The sequence below is a fragment of the Aquila chrysaetos genome, chromosome 3 (assembly GCF_900496995.4).
Source record: "Aquila chrysaetos chrysaetos chromosome 3, bAquChr1.4, whole genome shotgun sequence".
Classification (NCBI taxonomy): domain Eukaryota; kingdom Metazoa; phylum Chordata; class Aves; order Accipitriformes; family Accipitridae; genus Aquila; species Aquila chrysaetos.
In genome coordinates, this window is record NC_044006.1 from 2,449,544 (window position 1) to 2,475,419 (window position 25,876).

The window sequence follows — 25,876 nt, forward strand, 5'->3', positions numbered from 1 at the left end:
GTGCGCGCCGCGCCTGCGCAGTGGCGCGGCCGGCGCTCAGCTGGGCAGTGTTTACAGCTGACCGAGCGCGGCGGGACGGGCCGCGCCGCGCCGCCGGGCCCGGGAGGGGAACGGGCCGCACCGGGCTGGCTTTCGCCGACCCGCCGCTCAGGTACGGCCCGACGGGGGAGGAGACCCTGTCCGTTGAGGTGCGGCCGGTCCCGACTCCACCTGACCTCACCGGGCTGCTGCAGCCCCCCCCCCCTTCCCTTCACCTCAGCTCAGGCCGCAGCCCGCCCCCCCCCTCTCCCCGCCTCAGCCCGGCCCTGCGGCTTTCCTCGGGCAGTGGGGCTCCCGCTTCTCCTGGAGGTGCCCCGCGGTGGGGGCATGGCCCTTCCCGTGGCCTCTCCTTCGCCCCAACACCGCTTCCCCGTCAGGACGGCCTGGGCTCCCACACGGCCGCGCTGGGGCTCTGGGCATGGCTGGAGGCAGCGATGCTGTGTGGAGACCGGAGGCACCCAGGTGTAATTAAAGCCGGGGGCGGGGAGGGGGGATATACCAACATCTGGCTTTCCTAGACCTCCCAGTCTCTCATCACCGTCGCTTTGCTCGGCAGCAGCCTGATAACGCAGGTAGTGATTGAGCTATATGGCGTGGGGCTTTGTAATTTGTTATTTGAGAGGGTTAGAAGGGATCGGATTGAAAGCTGTGCCAGCTGTAACTGTTGGGTTTGTTTTTTTTTTATCGGTAAATAGCCTCACCTTTGTTATTCCTTCTGGAGCGTATTATGTCAGAGCAGGGATTATCCTGGAAATGTGTTGGGGTGAAGAATTGCATTTTTGTGCCTTGTGTATTGTTTTGAGTCTTCCTCTGTGCATCTGCTGGTGTTTGCCTTGGAAGAAATTGCTTTTATTTCAGTGTTTTGTTTCAGGCGTCTGAATCCAGCTTCTCATGTCAGACTTGTTTGTTTGTTTTTCTGTTTTGTTTTTCTTAAAGGGGAAGATGACAACATGCAATTGAAGGGATATTTCAACACTAAAAGGCTGCTTCGTTTGATACCTGTGTTGTGATCAGCTAAGGATTGTAGTTTTTGCATGTGAACTTTGTCCCTGCTCAGATTTGTGGAAATCTGTGCTTTACCTAGAAGCGTGAAAAGTGCAACTGGGCTAATTGTGGAGGGAGAGGATCTGGTTTTAAAAAGTTTGTTAAAAATAAGCCCTACTCATAGTTGTGGTCCCCATTTCCGATAGGAGAAGGGAAACAAGGTGAAACAAAGACGTGGAATTATCTGAAGAGGAATTTAAATGTCAGAGTTCTATGTTCTGCATATAGAACATGCATTTTATTGGAAGTAAGCTAGCGTCCAGTAAAAGCGATCATTTCAGAAGTAACTCACGCCTGTCACAACTTGGATATTCCTTGATCTCATTAGAAAAATGTCTTCAATGTTGTAGGACATGGAAGAACAGTTGTTGATCATATAGCTGTGCTAAAACCAGGTTGGACCAGTTGTCCCAGTGGGGCTTGTGTACATCAGAAAGAATTTGTTGGTGATCCAAAGTGGAACACTGTTAAAGGCACAAGTTTTTATTCATACTTTAAATCTAAAAATGTAGATTTTTAATAGCAAAAAGAGCTTAAGTGGAAGAAAGAAACAAGCCTAAGAACAACATATACAAAAGAAAGTCGAGGGAATCAACACCCTCAGGGAAGAGAGTATTTTAATGCAGCATGTTATATAAAGCATACTGACTAAAGATATAAGCAACCCTACTTGTGCAGATGCAAAGAGTTGTTGTGTATGTAAGAGGAGGGAAAAAAAAAAAAAGAATCAAATTGGCTGGTAAACCCAGCTAAGCCTTCAACTTGATGTGTTTCCACTGTGAAGTAATAAAACGCAATCATTTTTTTTTTTAGAGAAAATGAAGGAGTAACTATAGAAAGGAGAGGGGTGGCATTTTTTTAAGTTTTATTAATGGTCTGGAACTGGATTGATGTGTTTGAGACATGAATGTATTAAAAACTGGCTTGAGTTCCCTGCCTAAGTATATCCTATTTTGTGTGTCTCTGCAGGTAATCAGGATGGTATGTTATTTGAATAACTGTGAAATTTCCTTAGACTCCTGTAGCTTTTCTTTTTTTCCTCTGAAAATGAAAGTGTATAATTTGCTCTTGCTGAATGAAACAAATAAACCCCAACAATTTAGCTGTAGGCAGAACTTCTGATCCCAGGAATGAACTCTAAAGCTGCTGCTTCTGTGGTTGTTATTGTGAGCAGAGAAAGGCATTGTAAATAAATGCATTTAAAAAAAAACAAAAATCATGTTGTGTTTTCTGAAAAGGATTTTTTTTTTTTTTTTAAGGTATGGGAAGAGAAGAAAAGCTAGGTTAATTTTGAGTGATAAGTTCTTCTATGTTCTTCTCCCCCTACACCTTTTCCTTTAAAACCTATAGATATTTTACTACAGGAAGTGTATAGCCATGCTTGGTATAATGCACAGTCAAGGAAGGTGCTTGCTTTTCTCCCCCCACACCCCACCCCCGACCAAGCCTGAATAGGTTGCTGGAGATGATCATGTCAGTGAAGTCAGAAGTGTTTGCAATTCATAAATCTGCATCACTGAAGAGTTTCCAAATTGGGGGTTAGCTCATCTAGGACTTAAGAGGACCTAAGAAATTCTACAGGCTTCAGTGGAAATTCTCCCTGCAGTTGCTGTCTGTATCATTAAGTGCTTTAGTAATGATGGTGGCTCAAGCTCTAAAGATGAGCTGTGTGAAAGTGCATTTGCTAAAGTAAGCAAGCTTGTACACTAGGTCAGAGGTTTCTTTAACCTCTGCGAAATCGGCATCCTGATGCATGTTCAAAGAGAATGTAATTTGAGATTCTTTCTGGTTCTTGCTGCCTGTGTCTTAATTTCCCCTAGTTGCTATTAGAGATAGAAAGTCCGCGTGTGGCAAGAATTCTGACAGGCAAGCCAAACTTGCGCTGTTTGTTGGATTTGAAATGAAAAATGACCTATAAGCATAGGAGCTAGAATAATCCTTTTATATAAAGGGTTCAGTGGAAAAGCTGACATGCTAGTAAAATGTTGGTAGTGTTTGAAGACAGGCATTGCACGTTTAAATTGTCTATTGTGGTTTTCCCCATTAGTGTCAGGTACTGGATGCCAGATCTGCTGCATTTTGTTTTTCATTGTTTGAATGGGGGATAGGGGTGCTGGTAGGTGGTAATGTTTTTCTGGTGCTTGTGGTCCTTAAGGTACCTAAAGGTCTCCCTCAAAGTACTTCATATACAGCAGCATAACTTAGTGTTCAAGTGCGTGCTCTATACCTCACCTTCCTTTATTACTCTTTCAGTTTTAGTGCTTATAAAAAACTGCTGAAGATGGGAGGTGCAGTGAGTGCAGGAGAAGATAATGATGAATTAATTGATAACCTGAAGGAGGCACAATATATCCGGACAGAACTGGTAGAGCAGGCGTTCCGAGCCATTGATCGAGCAGATTACTACCTGGAAGAGTTCAAAGACAATGCCTACAAGGACTTGGCATGGAAGCATGGAAATATTCATCTCTCGGCACCGTGTATTTACTCTGAGGTGATGGAAGCTTTGGATCTGCAACCGGGGCTGTCATTTTTGAATCTTGGCAGTGGCACTGGTTATCTGAGTTCCATGGTTGGACTCATCTTGGGTAAATACCTTTTCAATCATGTTAACTGTTTACATTAGATTAAAAAAGAAAAAGTTTTGAAATTGGGAATGAAGCATACCTCAAGTAATGAAACTAAAAGGTAGCCAGGAAAGTAAAGAATGCATTAATTCAGCTGGCCAATTTATCAGGATTCTTGCAACCTTCTCTCTGCAACTGGATGGGATCCAGATTTCTGTGGCAGTTCAGAACAGGCAACGATGTAATTGCCCAGGTGGCTGTAGTGGATTCCTGCAGAACTGGACATGAACTTGGGTTTGTTGCCCCTTGAGCAAGAACCCAGCTCGGGAGCAGGAGCACCATGTTTAAAATAGGATTGAGCATGTCCACAGAAACCTGTGACTATAGCTGCTTTGTGGCTTGTTTGTTTTTACGCTGTCCTGTCTAGACAAAAACATATTTGAAATCCAGTTTTGACTCTTACCGACATACAGGTGGGAATAGTCTCTGGAAAGCAGTTGGTGCATCACAACTGACTTTGTGACCACATCTACAGTAGGCACAAAGCAAAGCATCAAAGTGCAATTATATAATTGCAATTCACCCTTAAGTATTTCAGTCAGCAATTGTGCTGCTGGGATAGATAGCAAATTACTATAGGGTACATATTTTCCTTTTGTGGGGGTGTCAAGAATTTTAACTGCTGAAACGTTTGTTGTCGGGATAGAACCTTGCTCCATCTCCCATTTGTGGTTTTCAGCTAGGTTTGTTGAGATTACCTAGGATGCCAATATGTAACCCCAGGGCTTTTGAATTCCTTTGACTTTTTTGAAAAGTTAGCAAGTCAGTTCTGAATAAAAAGCATGAGTGCTGAACAACTTCTGTATTTTCCAATTTATTTTTGCTGTTAATTGAAGTACAATGTGTGGTGACTGTTCCCAATTGCTTTGAGGAGATTTTCAGCATATCAGCAAGGGGCTATGAAAATAACATAAAGATTTTTTTTGAGAGATTTATTAAAAAATGCAGGCTATTGTTCTGCATTGGAGTTGTTTTCAGGTGGTCAGTTTTACAGCAGTAGTATCAGTGTTTCCCTCCTACAGAGGAATTTCCTGCATAGTTAAGAGCAAATGATTCAAAATCAATTGTGCCAAACAGCCTCATCTGCTGCCAGAAATTGCAGGTATAGGGTTGCAATCCCCATTGTAGTAGTAAGATAGCTGACCCTACACAAGTGCTAACTGTCTGACTCTCAAGGAGCAATCTGTTATAGGAAGTAACCAAAACTGTATTCAATCCTGTTGGATTTTGTGTTGTTGCCTGTTACCATTATGTACTGTTCTATATTTGCAGGTCCTTTTGGTGTTAACCATGGTGTGGAGTTGCATTCCGATGTGATCGAATATGCGAAGCAGAAATTGGACTTCTTCATTAAAACAAGTGACAGCTTTGACAAGTAAGAATGTGGAATGCCTGTTTGGATTCATTTTGTGCATTTGGCTTTAGTCATGGCAGTTCTTGCTCCCGTGTGGCAGCTCTGGATTCAGGGTAATCTGAGGATTTTGGCTCCTTAGGCTTGCTGAGCTGCAGTGTGTGACCTTCGAAGCTGATGCGTATTGTGGGGGAGTTTCAGAAATTTTTGCAGTGTTTTTAATAGCAGTGCTGCTGTTGCAGAGCTTAAAGGAAGCTGAAGAAGGTTACTTACTTTAAAATGCACTTGCAGGTAACAGCTTGAAACTTGCAAATAACAATAATAGTTATGTTTGTGATCTGAAAGCATACATGGTTATCGGAAGAATATGAGCTGATTTCTGTGGTGGCCTAATATGTTTTATCTGAGAAGAAGAAAAATGGTGTTTTAAAATATGAAGGTAGTTTTATGATGATTAAGTTGGTACTAAAACTGCTTGGGATTTGATTTATGTTCTTCCTTAGAACCTCCATTTTGCTGCTGTCACAAGTAATAACTTTCCAGCAAGATAACCACTGCCAATAGTAACCTCAGCAATAAAAGTTGTAGCTGTCATATTTTTGGATCCGTCTCACAGTTTGTTCAAACAGGGAAGTAAAGCACCTCTGGATACCTGATAGTCCTCCTCTCATGGGAGGAAGAAAATTAAAGTCATTATGTGCTGGAATTTAAGCTACTCAGCCTTCTGCTATTACTGCTGTGCTGGAAAGCTGCTGATGGCAGGGCTGTATTTTCTTAATGTTGGCAGCAGACCGAAAGTTTTCGGCATGGACAGTGCTTGCACATAGATGACTGGGTTTTTTTCAGAGTCACATTGCTATTGTTTGAATAGGTGTTTTAAGGAAGACTTCTTTTTCTCTCTCCAGACAAATATACCTATGAAGCAAAAGTGAGCTGAATTCAGAAATGAACATGTCTGGAAAATTGGCATTGCTGAGAGAAATGTCCGCTGGGTTATGCTGTTAGAACACCGTGTGCAGGAACTATTTGCTGGCTGCTGTGAATGTCTAGCACACTTTGCAAAACCAGAAGGTTTCAGGAAGTGTTTAGGAATAAATAGGTGCTATATTGAGCTGCCTCTCAAGATTCCAGCAGAAGAATGGATACGTTGTACTTGTACAACTTCTATCAAAATCAGCCCTTAAATGTAGGGCTTAAAGCTTATGTAGTTTTGGAGCATGTAAGAGAACCAGAAGCATCACAGAATCATTCATTTTTCTTCTAAACTGAATCAGAAATGCTATAGGCAAAAATTCTTTTTATGAAGGGTAAAATCACAGTTCTTTTGAAGCTAATGGCAAAACTTCCATTGGCTTCAGCAAAGCATATTTCTGAAGCATCAGGTGATAGTTCCCCACAACATCTGAAAACTATTTAAAAGCTTTTGAAAGTGCCAAAAAAACCCCTGGTGCAGTCCTTAAAAGACCTTAACATTTGGAGTTGCTCGTCTAATATTTATATTTGCATATCATAACTGAGTCAGCATCAGGTGACTAAAAATAGCTCGTTCTGAAGAGTTATATGCAACTAAAGTATGAAATTATGCATCCTTATCCTTTAGAGATTTTCACCTATGAATTCTCACCTTGTTGTTCTGTGGTTTTGAGACCTCTAGCTGTGGTCTGTTCCGGTAATGTCTAGAATATATGGGCTTCAGAGGAGAAATCCCATGAAACTGGTTTTTTTCAAGTATTTTTCATTGTTTCATTTTTTTTTCACAATCATGAAAATAATTCATTTGATAAATTGTAATATTCTTGTATGATACACATCTTCTTCATTTTCAGATTTGAATTTTGTGAGCCATCTTTTGTTACCGGCAATTGTTTAGAGATTTCTCCAGACTGTACTCAGTATGACCGTGTTTACTGTGGTGCTGGAGTACAGAAGGAACATGAAGACTACATGAAGAACCTGTTGAAAGTTGGGGGAATTCTTGTCATGCCTCTAGAAGAGAAGGTTGAGTGCCTTTCTACCCATGTTTCTCTTTCAGTTATTCTTAATTCTAATCTTGGTTTAGTCAATAGCTCTTCCTTTAGTTTGCCCTTCTTGTAGCAGATTGAAGAAAGCAGCAAGTGCACCAGTTTTCACTGTGAGTGGAAACGCAACTCTGCTCACTTAATAATGTTTAAGAAATTCATAGTTCTACCAGTCTTCCACGTATTCAGATCTGTTGTTTTTAATTGCAGATTTATTTTCATGCTGCAGAAAACTGTCAGCAAGGCTTTGTTCAAGTTACATCATCTAGTGTTGTACTTAATGGCAAAATACAAAATTACCCCCTAACTGGCTTATGAAAGAGCATGCAAGTTGTCCCTATTTAAAAGTGTCAATGGATTCTTTTTAGTAAAAAGTGGGTAACTGCCCTGTGTGCGAGTTTAGGATTGTAATTCAGATTATCTTTTTGGTGTAAAGGTGTGTTGGTTTAATGGACTTGAATGACTGAGGTGTAGGTATGTGACCTTTTACCTCTGTCAGGGCGGTTGAGGTGAGCAGAGTTTCTTCCCAGTAAGAAGCTGTGCAGTGAGTTAGTGTAAGAGATTTGAGCTGGAACAGAAATCCAGTGATCTTCAGGCTTCCTTCAAGAGTGAGCGTTCATCAGTGACTGGCGTGTTTTCTCAGTGGTGAGACATAGCTGTTCTGGTTCAGAATTGAGGAGGATCTGGGAAAGCAGGGTAACCCAAACTGCCAGTGCCCATACTGTGTTGCAATAGATGAAGTTACCTGGGACTAATCCTGTAAGGAGTTCTCAATTTTCTAAAAAAGCCCCAGTGTTTCTCCGTATTACCTAACTTTTACCGTTGTTGCTTCTAGTACTTTAACCACTTGTCCAGGCAGAAAAGTAATTTGTTCATTTTTTGTTCAGAAATCTTACTGTAGTTCACACAATGGACAATAATCTCCTTGTTTTGATTTAGTTGACTAAGATAACTCGTATTGGTCCTTCTGCCTGGGAGACTAAGAAGATTCTTGCTGTTTCTTTTGCTCCTTTGATTCAGCCTAACCACGCAGATTCAGGAAGATCAAGGCTTGTTCACTTGCGTGAGTACAGACATTCTTGAGTATGGGGGGGCGTTTCTTCTGCTATTTGGCTATAAACTGCACCTTACTTCTTTAGATGTAACATCCCTATGAATCCTTTCATGGAAAATTATTCCAACTGCTTCCTTCTTTGAACAGTTGTCTAAGTCTTGTATTGGCTCCCAGTCCACCCTTGAGGATATCTGCAGAGGCCTGGTGCAAGAATCAGAATTGCATAAAATAGATTCTAAATACAAATGATATCTTGTGAAATTGTACCTAAACTTTGTGGGATGTTTCATCATTGTTTTTGCACATGCAGACATCTATTTCAATCCTGAATTACATACTGTCGTGGTTCTCAGGCACTGTGCCACGGTAATGGAAAATACACAAGCAGTACCTGTGAACAAACATTGTATCTACTCAAAGGCTCTCACCGCGCAGCAATTCAGAATTATCCTGAACCTGGAACAACGCTTGAGGGATAGAAGTTGTGCAATTTTTGGTTAGCTGTTTGAAATGCAGGCTGTATGCAGTGGCCTCAATCTTTAGATTAAGACTTCAGTGTAGGGAGGCCTCTTAAGAACATGTGAAGACAGAGATACTTCCATAAAGAGATTAGTCAGGCTTTGTTCTTATTCCGGAAAGGTGTCTTTGCATGACAAAAAGCAGATCAGCAAGCAGTCCATACAGTGCTATAAAGCCCATTAAGTGCATATTTCAGCATACTTCGTATGGTGACTTTGTAGTGAGACCTGCATATATATTACATGTAATTTTTTTCTGGTTCCTTCATTCAGGTCACAGGAATGCTTACTTGTCAGTAGAAGACAGGGAGGTTTTTTTGTTTCAGTTTTAATTCATTTTAGTACATGGATGTGTGCGCATCGATACATTTTTTTTTTTTTTTCTTTATACTACATGAGTTATGTTGTGCACTTACGGGCTGGCAGCAAATAAGTGCGGAAGACAGAACAGTCTTCCAGACCATTAATGTGGGAAGTATTTTAATACAATAACTTACTGTATGCTTCTATAATTACTTTTACCAAATGGTTTCTAGCCAGTCTTCACCCACTAAGTCTGAAGCAGTTTTTGAAGAGCGTAAATAGTACTCATGTTTTATAAGTGAAGAACTTGGCAAAGCTGAAGTAACTTCACAATAGAAAAATCATTTTATGGAAGAGTTAAATAGACTTCAGGTCTAGTTCTCTATGGTCGGAAAATATCTTTTTCTAAGTTATTAAACAGTCAGAGTTTCAGTCACTAAGTCTGCATTCTTATAATCTTTAAGACATGTGTATCTTAAAATAATTGTGAGGACTTGACATCAAAATATGAAACTCTTCTTTCATCCCATTCTTTTTCTTCAGTTAATGAGAGAAATGCATAATTAAATTTTGTTTGGGAAGTTACAATGCAGTTTATCTGAGTTGACAGGAGTTGAATAGGGCTGTTTTTGTAATCACAGCAGGGAATTCAAGTGGCCTGATTTAATTTGAGCAAATACAACTTTTCCTGTGAGTACTCTTGAGGGGAGTTTCTTCATATCTGTTCATGGTTTTCATTTTGTTTTAGCCCCAGTGGCTGTTCGCAGCCTCCAGGATCTGGCTCGCATAGCCATCCGAGGAACCATTAAAAAAATTATACATCAAGAAACAATGGGCAAAAATGGAAATGGGCTGAAGAACCCCCCAAGATTTAAACGAAGACGAGTGCGTCGCCGTCGCATGGAAACTATTGTTTTCTTGGACAAAGAGGTCTTCGCTAGTCGTATCTCCAACCCATCAGATGATAACAACAACAGTGAGGATATCGAGGATGAGAGACGAGAAGAGGAAGAAACTAAACCCTCTGAACTAAAGCCAGATCCCCCTGTAAACTTTTTGAGGGAAAAGGTCTTGAGTCTGCCTTTGCCTGATCCCTTGAAATATTACCTGCTTTATTACAGGGAAAAGTAATTTCCTTCTTCTAGAAAGTGGGAAGTAGGCAGAAAATAAAGTATTACTTAGGGCTTGACAAATGTATACCACTTGCTTGCCTGCTAATATGACCACCCAAAGCAGTAGGCTAGCTGGGGAACATGGCTGCTGTACACTTAAACATTATAGCTTTTTTGAGTTTCTTCTTTCTTCTCAGTTGTGTGCTATAGTTTTATCCTACAGCAGGGATTCCTTAGGAAGCAAGTTGGTGAAATGCTCAGCTGCTTACGGAAAGGAGGATTTAATTCCCTGAAACTAACTGCACAGAGATATTCTAAAAATCTCATGGCTGCTCTACCGAATTGCAGTTTTTAAATATTCTCAAGCAGTTCCCCAAAGACCTTTGCTGTCTGTGCTTTCTCCCACTAAACCTGCCATCTATTTACTGTGGTGTGTGTTTAATGGAGGATGAAAAAAACCTGACCTGGCAAATCTTGTTTCTTCCAGTAACCTGAAAAAGCACAACTTTTACAGAAAGGAAAGAATTTTTGGCATTACCCTTGTGGCATCCAGGTTTTGAATGAGAAGGAAAGCATCAGCTCCCCTTTGGTTGGTCTCAGTTTTGCATATAAACTACATATAATTTTTCAGTAAAAGGTAAAAATGTTTTAGAGAATATTGATTTTCTTAATGGGAAACACCTGTTCTAGTGAATTAGTCTGAGATCCAAAGTTGTTTTTTGGTTTTGGGTTTTTTTTAAAGCAATGGAGGCAAGTGAAGAATTGCAAAGCTGATTAGCTTTGACAGGATGCTAAGGTAGTCAGGGTTGTGACTCTTGTCTCTGGAAATGTTTACAGAGTAATTCTGAATGGGGAAGAGGGTAGAGAGATGCGAAGCAGTGAGTTTGTGAAAACTGACTGTGAAAGCAGAATCTGTGGATTTTGCTGTTGTGTGAGATAACTTACGTCTGCTGGGCTGAACAGAGTGAAGTGCAGCGTGCTAGCTTGAGCAGAGTGGCTTGTGTCCTGGTAAATCAGCCAAATGTAGTTTTGTGGAGGGTATGTAGAACCTGAAAACAGTCTAGAAAGCCAAATTGATGCAGTTCTTAGGTGTTCCTGTGTGTGTGCCCCTGCTGTAGCAAGGTGGCTAGAATACAACCTGTGTACACACAGTCCACATACAGTAGGTAGAATGAAGTTGATCAACTTGGTTAGTTATTTTCTTCCTGTAACAATTAAGTAGATGTTTTAACAGGCTTATATAGAAGGACTTTACGCTCTGCAGTTCTGTGGATGTGAACTCTAATTTTTATTCCCAAGTCTTCCTGTAATGGTGATAGAAGTAGATATCGTGTTTAGAAGGGGAAGTTTACTTGGTTCAGCCTGTTTGAAAAACCTACCTAAACTGGTAAAGGCTGGAAAGAAACCCTTGAGCTTGTATTGATGTGAAATAGTCTTAAAGCTGGTGGAGGGGAACCCCTCTCCGTAGGTAATGAAGCTATGTTAAGGCATTGCCCCATCAGCAGCACTTAAGTTGGTATCACTTTGTTATCTTTTTTTTTTTTTTTTTTTTTTTAATGCTGTCTCCTCATTTTCTGAGGAGGAATGAATGAAGACTGTCTTGCCAAAAGTATGTTGGGTTTTTGGTTAATGGTACTGAGTTGCACAACTTGCCTAATGATAAATGGTGTTTCAAAGTTCTGTGCGGCTTTGAAAATAAACGGATAAGTCTTGTACATCTAAGCCCAAGGTGGAGAACTCTTCCTTGCTTAATAGGCTTTTTTATATCTTTGAGAATATCATCTGATAATACGGTGTCATGTGGCTGCTGGCACATAACACAGTCGTAGGCTGTGTTTTGCCTCTGGTTTCCTAAGTCTCCACTTCTGGCCTAAATGGTACCCTAAGCTATCTTGCTCCCTCAGATTTTTATTTCTTTATTTTAAATGGGGCAGTTCTATGGCCACTGAGCTGATGGTTTCCTGTAAACATGCAAGTACTCATCTTGTAATTCTGGCAACTACAATGAATTTCTTTCTACAAATTAAAATCCTGAATATGGTGGTAAATAGAGGCTTAATAGAATCTACGTGTAATATTTCCCTGTGCTTCCCTGGAGGCTGTCACCTCTGTATTTGTTAGGCATTTCTGCTTAATAGGTGTCATACCAGGTATGTGCCTTTCTGTATTGTGGCACAATTTCCACACCCCTACATAGTACAGGGTGCCTCCTACTTTTGGCTATCAGGTCATCCTTCAGTTTGTTAATTACAAAACTTCTTTTAAAGAAGTTGCTTTAAAAATGACATTAAACTTCAAGTTCGTATTAGTAAGCCTTGTTGAGATTCTGTTAAAGCCGACCAGTTGAGGGAGAATTCTCTTTCATTTATCCCTGTTTGATTTTAGCCCCATCCCACCCCCAGTTGTAAAAGATATTTTATCAGATTTTTCACCAGATTTGCCTTTTTTATTACATTTGCTAGATTTTTGTAGCTTTCTATAAGATGCATAAAATACTGCTATTTTTCCTGGATAAGGTTGAATAAATAAATATATATACAGGAAATTTATGTTCTAGGTTGTCAAATTGTCACCTTGTCCGAAACCCCACAGATCCAAACACAGAGTAGAAATTTTATGTGTAATATAACTGTGAAATAGTATTGCTTATACCCTGTAAATGAAGGGGAACTGTAAATACATTTTCCCTGTGCACAAGGACTTGCACTGTAGTTTTGTATGCATTTCTAATAGAGTAATTGTAGCATAACTGTTTTTGTATAGTCTGTAAGCTGTCTAGGAATTTTACCTGCTTTGTTTCCTTTTGTGTTCAAAGTAGTCTTCACTTTTAATTGTATGTGGCTCCTTTTAGGTTTCGATACTGCAGTAAATTTGCAAAAAGAAATGAACTTCAAGCTGCTTTAATCATTAATGTGTAAGTTGAAAAATCTATGTGTAGAAACTAGAGTTAAATTGGCCTGAGGCATGCAAAAGTGTTACACAATTTAAACATTATTAATAAGTGTTTCTGTATCAATAAATTCAGTAAAGACTTTTTAGCCTTCTTAACATGGCTTTGCATCATGTTGTGATTAGAATACTTTGTAGATAAGTACTTATTTCCATAATTGAAGGTTAAGACACTAGACCACTAGAAAAAGCACTTAATAATATGGTGCAGGTGCATAGTTTTAGATGAACTCCTCAGAATATAATCTCTCAAAAGAAACCTGCCCAGCTGATGATTTCTAAACCTTTATGTAATGGAGTTGTGCAAGTTGCGTTTTGGAATTAGCACACACAGAACTGATCTAGATTTAATATATCAGAACGGTTAAAGAGTGAATTCACTTACCTGGCTGTTAGACCTGTAGACAACAAATATCAAGATGTCATTTAGTCCACTGCTGTATTTCAAGGAATTGCCTAAACCAAACATGTCAGGAGTTTGTTTAATGCATTCTGAACTGCAACTCCCCTCTCGTCTCCTGTGCTCTGTTTCAGTGCTTAATTCATGGCGATTTTTAAGAGCTGGTGTTCAAGGCTTCCATTTCACTAGTATTGAGGATAATATTTTGGCTTCAGCTGTAATAGGAAACTGATCATAACAGCAAATACAGCTGTTGCTAATTAAATGTCTGTTAACCTTTATTCCACAGGATAATTACGTGTAGTCTGTGTTTCTTAATGTCACCTGTGCGTGTGTGATAGATGTCCTTTTACCAGCTATAACATGAGACTAGTTCAGTGATAATGTTTTCCTTCACGTGATGCTTGCTGAAAAAAAAAATCCTTTTCTGCTTTGGAAAGCTATGGATGTGTCATACAAATGGTGTCAAGTAAATTAAATTTGTCAGATAATGTTTATGTTCCCTTTATAGTAAAATGTAAAACATCATGGTTTCCTGGGAAGTAGTGATGAGCTCCTCAGGGGACCTACTCCAATGAAATCTTTTTACTGCCATAGAAGTGATAGTTAAAAATAAAGAAGGGGTGGGCAGGAGACCCACACCTGAAAAACAAACCCAAACTTCCTTGCATTCGACCTGTGTGAAAAAGTCTGTCTAGCAGAGACTGGCAATGCTTAAGCATGGGACACAAGGTTCCTGTTGCTTAGGAGTTAACTTTTCGTTCTTGTTCAGAGCTGCATGCTCCTTTTTAAATAGTTTGTCATGTTGATGGAAAATAAGATAAATTAATGCAAGAGTAAGGGAACTGTAATTGCTAGCATTTCATAACATCTCACAAACATCCCATTTGTTGTGAGGGGGAGATAAGCAAGGTAGAACAAGTATGTTTAAGTTCAAGTGCAGATTTGCTTCTCGGTAAATGTATAGGTTGCAGAACTTACTTTTTTGCACTCAAGTTATTCTTTGTGGTATAGCCACTGTTAATGTGCTGACTTGGCTAAAGATTCCATTCCCACAAAGTTGTAGGCAAATACCCATCAATCCTCCCAGAAGCTGCCACCGACTGCACAGCCAGGCGCTGAAATAAGATTCCAAAGACAGTACGTATAGAAACATAACTGATGCCTGGCCCAGCTCTCCTGTTAGCAATATAAATAAACCTGGAAGGGATTTTTTTTTTTTTTTTTTTAGATGGTGGGTTTAGAGCTCAGGGTTTATGCACCAGGATGTAATTGGAGGCAGAAGGCAAAAGCTTTGTATTTGTAAAGTGGCTGGATGTACCAGGGAAGATGTCAATGACTTTCCTAAATACTGAAGCATGGTTTGAAGAGAGCATTTTTGTTTATTTTCCTAGAAATACTTCTTTACAGAGCAGCTCCTAAGTAGCTGTGTTACCCTGTCCTAACAGAGTTCAATGTGTTTTGGAAAGATGATACGAGGAGCAATCAGACTGGAAGAACATACAACTTAAGTCTTGAAGATTTTGACATAACCTGCGTTGTCTTTTCTGATGCACATGAAGGATGCACTTTTAATGCGCTTAGGTTCTCAAACTGGAATTAAAAGCTGTCATTCACCTGGAGCAATCTGCCAATTGTTGTTACATAAAGGCTGAAGCCAGATAATTTAGCCTTTTACAATCTTTTTTTTGTAACAAAGGGTTGGGTGGCCACTAGAGGACACTCTGCTCAAAACCATGAGTTGGGTCCGCAGGGGGAGCGGGGAAGAGTTCAGCGAACTTGCTTGAATTTTAAAGTGATGTCAAGGCAAACAAGCAACAGATTGCCTGAGAACTAGATGCAGAAAACCTGCAGTATAATGCCCTTTTATAGGTGGGGAAAAAATATAATTTTTACTATCTATGACATGAAATTTGTAAGTGAAACCCCCAAACCCAACGCTCTCTCCCCCTGTGCTCAAGCGACAAAGAATCTGAAGGGAGAAAAGAACTGGGGAGGTTTAAATGTCACCCTTGTTAAGTACTGTTTTGTCACGTTAATTATATTGTAGTTTATGGTATAAAGCAGACGTGCAGGTTGATGGGAAACTTGTGTTTGATCTTCCAGGTAATGTGGAGCGGTGCCATGTTTGGATTCCTCAAGTACCTTTATATCCTAATAAGCATTAATGCCTCACACTCATTTAGGATCTTGTGTAGTAGTATCTTAAAATCTAAAGACAAGCTGTTTCCACTCTAAGCTACTTTATAACAGTAAAAGGTGATTAATTCAACTGGAAACAAGTCTTCCCTTTTGCATCTCCACTTTGTCATCCAACTGGAGAAACAAACTGAGGTCTGCATTTCCTGCAGTTCAAACTCAGTTGATTTCATTGTTTCTTTCCCTCTTCACCCCTCAATTGCCTTTAATTTCTCCAAAATCCTGACATTTTTCCAAATGACATCCTTGTAGAAAGAAATTATACCAGCTAAAAGGTCTTTGAAATGAATCAGCTTTTACTCTGCATAAAAAACTTTAGAGAATGCATACAGTCAGGGGTTTTTTGTCTTTATTTGCAGGTTATTTATCTCTGTTAGTGATCTCCCTTTTAAAATCACTTATCTGTAGCATTCCATGCTCCTGTCAATGGTTGGAAGCATATTTTTGTTGGATGTTGTAACTACATGTAATAAGAGAGAGCCTCTGTCCTAAAAGTCTTACTGCCTGATAGGTTTGACAGGCTGTTAGATAAGATGCTATCCTTAGTTTGCAGAGAGTGTGCTAAGGCAAAAATTTTGACATAAAAAACTTGACCCTGGGCCATCTGCATCCTAGCTCAGCCTTGGAAATACAGGGTCATTTTTTGGTCATTGTTCATGAAGGTGCGTTCTGCATGCTTGCAGATAAATGCCTGAGGAGAAGGTGAGGAGTTAACTTGCTGTTCAAAGTAAGAAACAAGGAAAAAATAAATCAAAATTAAGAGTTTGCATTTCAGCACCACAATTAAAGAGGGGTGGGAACAGTCTGATCTTCAGTGATGTACATAATGGCAGAGAGGGTGGGCGGTTGGACTGTCAAACTGCCTTAATTTAATTGCAAACACATGCTGATGAGTCCCCTCCTCCTGGACCTCAGGGCTGGGAAACTTTTTTTTGTCAGCTCCCCGCAGTTCAGAATTGAGGCAAATACACTCCAGCAAACACCATGCTGATCAAATCTTCAGCTCTTCGAGGCTTTTTGTGTTTTCTCCTCTTGCCTAGTTTCTCCTGCTCCTGTCCTAGTCGCTGCCTGTGCTTCAGGACTACAGTAAGATGCATGCATCTGATGTTGGAAACCATCCCCGATATCCCACCCCAGACAAACATACTGTGAGTAACCATTTCATTTTACTGCCTTTCTTACCTGCTTGGTCTTTAGAAAGAAGAAAGAAAATGTCAAGGCCAAAGGCATGCTTTTTGTTCTGCAGAATTGTCTGCATCACAAACTGTTTCATGCTTTTAAAGCATAAAACAGAAACTGCTTTTTTTTGGCATTAGTTAATTATTAACAGGACAATCAAGGGAATTGAAAAATGTAATAAGAATAATGCCAGGGTGATCACTGGAAGACAGTTTTGGAGAATCAAAGGTCAAAAGGTGTTAAACTGAGCTTATAGAAAGGTACACAGTTTACATTTGAGAAGGCTTTGTATATGGGTGTAGGGGAGAGAGAGGAAATACAGCAGTTCAGGCTTTTTTCTCTACCGAAACAAACACTTTTCTAATACATACAGCACCATTTCTTTCCTAAACTTTAAGTACTGCTTTTTCAGTTTCTGTCTGAACTATACAAACCAAACTTAAGGCTTATTTGGAAAGCAACAATTGTGGTAACTCACAGATTCCTTGAGAAATAAAATACCTGTTGGCAAGGGAGCTGCTGGCTGAGGCCCTTTGAACAGAAAAGGTGGAGGAACAGGGAATGTAACGCTTGGAGAGTCCTAAGAAGCCCTTGCTGATAGATCCAGAAGAGCACTTCCCTGTGATTCTAAACTAATCCTCACCTTAAAGGTGGCTTTAAGATACAGTGGCATGTGACAAAATACTTCCCTTTGTGCTACTCTTAGCTGATCCCTTGGTTTGGAAGACCTTTTTTGTAAATAGCAGGAAAGACTCATCAAAAATTTATCTTTATACTCATCCCCCTTAAACTGCTGCCAGTTGTAAAACTTTTTCAAGACTAGTTTGAGAAGCTTTTCACTGTGCCTGTAACAGTCCAAATTTGGTCTCAGTCAGAACATCCTTACCAGTATTTCTCCTGTAATCATCTCACTAATATTGCTAATGCATTTTCCCTGCTGGCAGCCTAAGGAACATGATGTGGGCAGGATGCTGGCATTTTAATTGCTGCCATCCAGATCTGCTTTGGTGGATGGAAACTGCAGAGGTTCTAGCATTAGTGGCACACAGGAAAATATCTACACTTGCTACAGCTGCCAGAGCTATGCTGTTGGGGAAACTGATTGCAGCTGGGCTACTTGGGAGTTACCTTGACATGGGGCAGATCAGAATCTGGACTTGCTCTCTCCCTAGGCTAGTGATGGAGTGGTTATTCTACGGTGTGGAACTGGTCAGTACTCTGTGGCTTGTTGCAAACTGTCTGGGTGGTGGTTATCTGCTCTTACAGCAACTTGCAGAGTCTGACTCTCCAAATTGTCACCAAACTTCACCCCCCCCCCTTACTCCCCTGCATCTTGAAATATTAAAATATTTAAAAAACCTTACACTGTTTGATTTCAGCAAAGTAACTTGTTTCTCCTTGTTTAAACATAGATTTTACTGAGATAAAAGTTTGTTTTGTTGGCTGAACTGAGAAAGCTTAATTTCTGTTCTCTGTTTGAAATGAGATATTTACTGTCCCACTGGATAGCCTGAGTGTGTTTTGGGTAGAGATTCTTTGCAGAGGGAGGGAAATTTACTGTAGTCACCAACTTTTTTTTCAGTACTGCAATGGTGTATTTCTAAATGCCCTCTGGCAACAGCACACTTCATCCTCTGTGCTGAAGGGGGCAAACCTAACTCTGGTCCATGGCTTGTCCTTGCAGCTTTAGTAAAATTCCAGGTAGTATCTTGCTACAATGTAAGTGGCATTTAGTTGTCTGTAAAACTCAATCTAGAAAGGTGACCAGATTTTCCAGTGCAGTGTATACAGTTATCCTAATTCCCTCTCCCCTGCTCTAACTAGTTTACACGTACACTGCTTGTAAATGGTCCATGTTTTGCCTCCTTAACCCTTTGGAAAGCTGGTTTATTTAGTTTAACATGATGGCCTCAACCTTGAATGAGAAACTGTTTTTTTAAACAGTAACTAAATGGTATAGATGTGAGATATAAAAGTAGTAATATTCCAAAACGAGATGACTGTCTTTATAGACGAGTATTTTTTAAGGAGATTTATCTGGTTTATTCTCTTTTAATACTGTCTGCATAATTGTAAGCAAACCCCATACTGATGAGCAGAGATCCCCATAGATACAAAGACGTGTGAGCCTGGTAAGTGTTCTCTGTTGGCAGATCATGTGCCTTTGTATGGTGTGTGGCCTGACTTTCTGACTATCTTGAAGATCTAATGTATGTAAATGCATTTGCCAGCCAGCATCCCATTGTATCTGTTATAAATAGCATTTGAATAATTAAACTTTTTTTAATTGTGAAAGATCAAAGAATGCTTCTTAACCAGGCCCCTGACGACTCCAGCTTTTTGGTATGTTAATCTTTCTCCCGGGAGGACCGTTGTGTCAGAGTGAACATTCAGAATTATAGCAAGAGTAGTCTTGATCATGGAGTTATTCTGAGTAGAAAATGTGGGATTGTGATATTTTCCACATTTGCCCTTTGGTATGAATAGGACCAAGTCTGTGACTGCAGATACAAACACCGATCCCAGGCTCCAGCTCGGTTCCCTTGCAGAACAGCTGCAGTTTCCAGATGGAGTTTGCTTTGAAGTTGGGAGTTTGGGACTTTCTGACCTCCGTGACTCCGTGCCACCCTCTCTCTAACAATCCTTGAAGAGTGGGGGAGTCTTCTAGCTGGCACACACTGTGCTTCAACAAGCCCCATTGGCAGATGGCCCCCTCGGGGCTGTAGCCAGCTGGCGTAACTTAGAGCAGCCCATAGCCTTCTCCGAGCGATGCTGGGATTGGCATGGAACCAGTTCCAGGATTGATGAGCTGTTACTGGCTCCTCTTTGGTCACCATTTCCCTCCTCCCTTCGCAGTCCCAGCTGGGTGCAGCTGAGGATCTGGCCCAATGTCTGGTTTTAGCAATAGACTCTTTATCTTTGGTAATGAAGTCTGTTTGTTTTATCTTGAGCAGAGAATAGGATGGCAGGAATGGCTACACGTGTATAGATAAGTAAGCTATAAAAATTCATGGTGTATAACTGCAAACGTATTTTGGCTGCTGTCTCTTCAACTGGAACATGATTACCCAGATGTGATCTGCTGGTTACCGCTGGGATTCAAGCAGTTCTTTTTGCCAGCAGCCCAAAGAAGGGAACAGCTGTGAAACATACACTCAGAAAATTTCAATAGGTCTTTAACCTTCTAAGTCATTTGTTCTACAGTGTGACATTTAAAACAATAAACGTTGAAATGTGTGGGCATGAGTAGAAGAAATCCATGGAAAGAAGTTCCCCCCTGGCTGGCAGCTAATGGATTGCAATCCAATTATCCATGGGTTATTCTCCTTTCTGCATTATGCATAGCACATAATGAATGAGTACTTCTAGAGAAACATAGCTGAGGGCACAAGCAAAGGCGGCACAGTATCTGGGATCTGAACACATCACTGGCATGAATTGAAGGTGACCCAGTTGTTCACAGACCTGGTTGCTAATTGGGCAGTGTAAGCATGGCCAGCTTGGCAAGTTTTGTTTCCCATCGTCATTGTGCTGTGTGTTTGGTGGCCGGTCGGTTCCTTTCTTCCTCCCGCAGGTCATTAAACTGCAGTAGCGAAGGCTGTAGTAGGACAGGGTATAGCTCTCTTAGTCTATCTTAAGAAGCGTAGTTTTGAGAAGGAACTCTATACGTTTGTTGGGGAAAGGTTTACTGAGCAAATGAGTTCTTGGAAATGCTGCTCCCTTTGTGGTCTCTGTCGTGCGCTTTGGGTTGGAGAATGGATTACTCATTTCCTCTGCGTGTGATAGTCTTATATGCAGCCATTAAATGCACACCCACGCATTCTGGATATGCCAGGTGTGATCTCTTTCTGACTTCTTTCTCCGTAGTATTTAATCCTCATTAAATCTTTTAGAGGTGACCAAAGTGTTCTGTATGTTCTGTTTATAGAAGTCCCATCATCAGAAGAAAAATAGGGAGGGAAGGTATTTAAAACCTATGTTTTCCTTCCTAGAAACATTCCAGCATCTTCTGATGAAAACATCCTAACTCTTGGGATTGTAGCTACCTCAAGGGTTTAGAAATCCTGCCTTCACTGAACTTCACAGTGCTTCATCATCTGGTTCCCACTTGAGTATTTGCATTTTCATTGACCTCACCACATCCTTCTCCCCATAGGTATACCAGGATTTTTTCCTGTGCTTTTTAAGAAGAAGTCAGCATTTTTTGGTGAAAGAATGTGTGTGTATTCTGGGTAAGGACTTGAACGGTCATGCTCTTAAAAAAGAAAAAAACTGACACTTAGGCTACATGGGACTCGGTACTAAAGAATGCCCCAGCAGTTCATTTAAGCTGGCATGGTGCTACTGCTTCTTAGACTCTATGAAAAAGGTAAATATATCTTTACGCTCTGAAATGTTCTTTTACTCCTTCCAGATCCAGGTCAGAACACAGTTCAGCAGGAGGGAAAGTTGTCTTCATTTGATGCGGGCAATATCTTGAATAGATGGTACAAGGGAAATATGCATTAGGTTAAGAGAGTCCTGCTCGTTGCTGACATGAATGCCCAAGAATAGACTTAGCTGGTTTGATTAGGATCAGAATCCTAATCTCCATACCAGCTGTTAATACATAATAGCTCAAATTATCTAAGATTGTTGAGGTCAACAGTTTGCTGTGTAATCTCCCTACTTGAATATGTGTCCAGGGCCGAAACTATGTTTTGGAGATACTCCTTGCTCCTGCCTTTACTGGCAAGACCTAAAGGGATGCCCTGTGGCAGGCGACGAAATGATTCCACAGGGACGAAGAACCAGCAGACCCCTCCTGCCCTAGCACTGCCTTCAGGGCCAGGCTCTGAAGTGCAATATTGACGCCAGCTTACATGCACTGAAAACGTGGGACCAAAACAGCTTGGTACATTGACTGCTGAATTACTATCTTGCCCCAGCTGATGCAGAGGGAGCCCCTTTGAAAAGCTAACCCCTGTTTGTGGGAGCTGAAATCTTAAAAAGCTGGTTTCAGGAACGCCTGTGGTAATTTCTTAATTAAAAGCTAGCGTGTCCATCCCTAAAACTTCAAAATGTGAGCAGTGTGGCAGTGCAACAGATAACAACAGCCTGTTCTGCAGCACAAGGTTCTCTGCATCTGCTTGCTCTTCAGTGTTTCAACCATGATCGTATAATCTCATTTACAAGTATTTCCATGGTGAACATATTTTCCTTCCTCTTCCCTCTTTGAACAGTCAAATCTTGATGTTTTAAGCTGGTATGCCCCAAAACAGGCAGGACTTGGAAAAAACCCCAGCCCTGAGCCTCCCTGCGGTCTCCTCATCTGTCTAGCAGAGATGGCAATGCTCAGCTGTCCATGTAAGGATTCGGAGATGAAGGCTGTCATTTATTAAAGCCATTTGGGGACTTGTGTGTGAGAGGGACATTCCTGAGTTGGGGAGCTGATGACAGTGAATCTGGAAGACTTCATTTCCATCTCAGCAAGGCTGTTTTCCCTTCCTGCCAGGACTGGAGCTCTTTGGCAGGATGGGGGAACCTGCAGAGCCGACTCCGATGGTCTGCGGATAAGAAAGAGAAACAAGCATCTTTCTGATAAATGTTCTGGCTCTTCTTACGTACGGGAAACTTGACCTAAAAATTGTGTTTAGGATGTCTTTCACATCCTCCCTTCCCCAGGAAACACTGGAAGGAACCTCAATGTCTTATCTCTGTTTGTAAACTCACCTTTACTCTCTGTCTCTTTGTTGATAATGATTGGGTGGCTGCCACTTACTCAACCAGTTCTGGGTGAAATGGGCCAGAACTGCCAGCATCACTGCTGTGCACAACGTTCTGAACACAAAAGATGCTTCAGTGAAACAAACCCAGTAATTTCCATGGAACTGCAGTAAAATACCTCTTGTAGCTAATTATCTGCTTAGTTAACATAGTAATACATGATTCTGTAAAAGCCTAAATAGATTAAACAGAAGTGGAAGTTTCTTGTAAAAGCCATTGATTGCTTTATATGCTAATCACTGATAATTATTTAACGCAATGCTTTCAGGAACGATTGTTCTGATAGCAGCTGAGAGGATCAGAAAGATTCAAGTGTCATTCTGTAAAGACCTGATTCCCCATCCGTTTGCAAGTTCTAGCATTCTTGGTAAGCCTCTGCAATGGGGTTAAGAGTTCCCAGAGTCAGAAAAGGTGAGTTATTTCAATAGCAGATCCTAGATTATCTACGTATTTCAGCCCAGTTTCCTGTCAGAGCTATGGTGCTTTGGCACGAGGGTTTGGTGAGGTCTTCTGCTGAGCCAGTCAAGCTGGTATTGTCCGGAGGGATCAGTATTGCATGATCCATTGCATGTCCTGCAGTGATGCAGGACAGCTGCTGTCCCAGGCCTCCAGGGACTGTGGATGTGAAGGTAAAAAAGGATCTGGGATCCTCTAGCAGCCAATATCCCCTTTGTTACTTGCGGAAAGGTATCTTGGAATCCCAGATTGTTGGCCTTGAAAACATGGTGGAGAGTTAAATCACAAAGGATACTTTTCCCCCCCATTTTGCAAATTCCAAGGTGGAAAGAAGGAGGCGGGAGTGAGGGAGCCCAGCTGCTGGTGCGCACAGCAGCTGGAAGGGGCTGGCACGGGAGAAGCTGTGTGGTGGGTCCCCGTAAAAAGCACACTTCTTTGTGAAAAGAGACGTAAAGTTTCCAGAGCGAGTGCCCTGGGAATAGAGAGAAACAAGCGTTTCTGTGTAAGAGGGGACAAACTCTGTAGGGAATGTTCTCAATCAAATACATGCAAGCCAGGAATTTCCCAGTGCAGCCCTCCATGGCATTCATTACCAGCTAAGCGTCAGGCTAAGGCAAGGTCTGGAGAAAAACCACTATAGATGAGCCAAAGTATTGGGTTTATTTTAATGTATTGGTAAGGAGGAAGGTGTGCATTCCTCTGTGTCTCCAGGGGCTTTCTTTGCTGTGTAGGGACATCCACACCAGTGTCTTTTTACTGCTGTCTTGGGTACAGGGAGCAGAATAGTCGAGTCCATCCTTCTGCCTCCAGGGCAGGATCCATCTACCTAAACCACATGTGGCTAATGTCTGTCTCACCTGCAGTCCACCTGAGTGTTTTATTAGCCTTGCTATTTACGATATTTTAAAAAGAAAATCTGAATCTGCGGTTTTAGTCAGTGACTATTTGCCCTTTTCCATTTGTAGCAATGTTCTGACATAGTTATTGTACCGATGGCTAAATAAGCCATTTCAGTTCTTTTCATTGTCATGTTTTCTAAACTTCGGATCATTCCCATTGCTTTCTTCTGGATTCTCTCCAGTTAATTCACATCATTTCTTGAAATGAAGTGCTCAGAGTAGACATGCGTTGTTTCAATTCCCCTTTTTGTCTGTGGAGAAAGCTGTTGCCTTCATGTGATGGAGAGCAAGCCGAAGAGTGAGCTTTCCAAAGGAGCGCAAGACAGCTGGGGTCCAGGGACTCATTTGAAGGTCTTATCTGGAACAGAAAACAGAAGAAAAATCAAGATATTTCATTAAAATAATAAGCTAAGTTTTATTATACGCTCCTTGGGGGTGGTGTAGGGGAAAAGTTCCTGCATGAAACCAGACCCCATTGCTTGCTCATCAGTGGGAGCTATGAGGAGGCATCTCTCCATCCATGTGCTTAGCAGGAGCACTACTGAGAGATGGTTCAGCCAAGTGACAGCCGTGAGACATCTGTTAGTGACACAGGGTCGCTCCTGCCAGGTTTTGCAGCCCAGGTTTGCTTTATTGCTCTCGCAGGTGAAGAAACCCGCTGCCTGGGAGGTCAGACTTGCTTAGGGAGCTGAAAACCAGGTGCAAACTTCCACAGCACCATTTCCAAGGAGTTGTTTTCGGCAAGCAACCAATACTGAAAGCAACCCTGGGAGTGGAGGAGCTTGTGTTTTTTATTTTTCTGGGTTTTAAGTCACCTGTGGTTCTGGGTTTTGCTTTTTGTGTCAGCTATGGAAGCGGTGTGCTTATGTGTGAATGCTGGGGTGTGAAGAACTGCAGTTATCTTTGTTCATGAAAATAGTCTGATTTTTGTTTTCCACCTGCAGCCTATGACCCAAAGTGGTATTTTACACTTCACTGCCTGCTTCCCGCTGCCTTCCATGAGCATCAACAGCTTCAGCCCTGACCCCTGTGTATTTCTTCCATTTATTTGTTATGTTCCCTATTACCTGTAGCCAGCTGCCTGGACTAATTACACAGCTCTTTACAGCCCCCTGGGGCAGACGGAGTTGGTGTCTCTGCGTTACAGTGTATAAATCAAGTTTGCATTTCTTCACCTTTTTTCATGATCTAGTCCTTCCTCCTTTCCTTTTAATGAGGCTGCGGAGAATAGTCAGTGTGTTGTGTTATCATCTTTGCCAATGTTTAATTGTATTTGGCTTTATGGTGTCAGCCGTTGCCTTGAAAAATCCATACAGATATCCTCAAATTCACATCAGCAGGGAAGAGGGATATGTAACACCTTCCAACAAGAAGAGCAAGAAGCGTGCATTTGAAGCAATGCAAGTAAAGCCAAACACGCCAGAAAATGTCAAAGGTAAAGTTACTGTTAAAAACTGCAATTCCAAAGGGTCATCCTTCGGGACTGCAGTTTGCAGTGGACAAATGGTGCTTGTAAATTACAATTCCAACACTTTTTTTGAAATATTGAAGCTGTATTCCTTCCTGCCCTCTAACTCTTCTCTGTGCAATACTTGCCACTAAGAAAGGGGAGAGACTTCTCACTTCATTAGTCTTCTCATTCCTTTATTCAAAGTTGAAAAGTTAGACAGGAAAAAACACAACAGAAAAGACAACTTTCCACTGGCGTGTGTTCTGTTGCATTCAGTGATAACAAAGGGGTAACAAGGCAGAGATTTAATTATTTCAGTGTAACCTGAGTTAAGTAAAAATACCATGCATACTCTGCCTAAAAAGTAAGAAAATTTAGTGGGAATTTTTTATCATAAAATAACTAGTTTTGCAAACTGTTAAACTAAAGAAACATTACATCTGGAGATAAAATCATCTTTACTTACTGTGTATCCTCTTCTCCGGTACTTGCTCAAAGATGTTTCAGCCCCC

The 25,876-nt window shown here is 41.1% G+C and overlaps 2 protein-coding genes across 10 annotated transcripts in view; both read left to right on the forward strand.

Moving 5' to 3' along the window:
* Positions 1-14: 14 nt before the first annotated feature.
* On the forward strand, positions 15-13,114 carry PCMTD2 (protein-L-isoaspartate (D-aspartate) O-methyltransferase domain containing 2). Of its 7 annotated transcripts, none has more exons than XM_030010727.2 (7): positions 27-151; positions 976-1,075; positions 3,337-3,671; positions 4,983-5,085; positions 6,888-7,059; positions 8,019-8,142; positions 9,703-13,114. In XM_030010727.2, the coding sequence occupies exons 3-7, from the start codon at positions 3,365-3,367 to the stop codon at positions 10,083-10,085; spliced, it is 1,089 nt and encodes a 362-aa protein (XP_029866587.1). In that variant the 5' UTR covers positions 27-151; positions 976-1,075; positions 3,337-3,364; the 3' UTR covers positions 10,086-13,114. The 7 variants fall into 7 exon arrangements, with proteins under 7 accessions (XP_029866586.1, XP_029866587.1, XP_029866588.1 ...); XM_030010728.2 differs by having other exon boundaries at positions 976-1,062; XM_041122108.1 differs by lacking the exon at positions 27-151 and adding an exon at positions 292-611.
* Positions 13,115-13,345: 231 nt separating this feature from the next.
* The window catches only part of LOC115339979 (peroxidasin homolog), a 49,493-nt gene continuing 36,962 nt past the window's right edge, over positions 13,346-25,876 (forward strand). The window contains exons 1-2 of one of the 3 annotated variants that reach the window (XM_030010720.2): positions 13,346-15,674; positions 16,655-16,762. In XM_030010720.2, the coding sequence (XP_029866580.1) occupies positions 16,710-16,762 (53 nt within the window). In that variant the 5' untranslated portion in view covers positions 13,346-15,674; positions 16,655-16,709. Of the gene's footprint in view, positions 15,675-15,796; positions 16,763-25,876 lie in introns of those variants that run through there. The other 2 variants (XR_003922879.2, XM_030010719.2) reach the window with 2 other exon arrangements.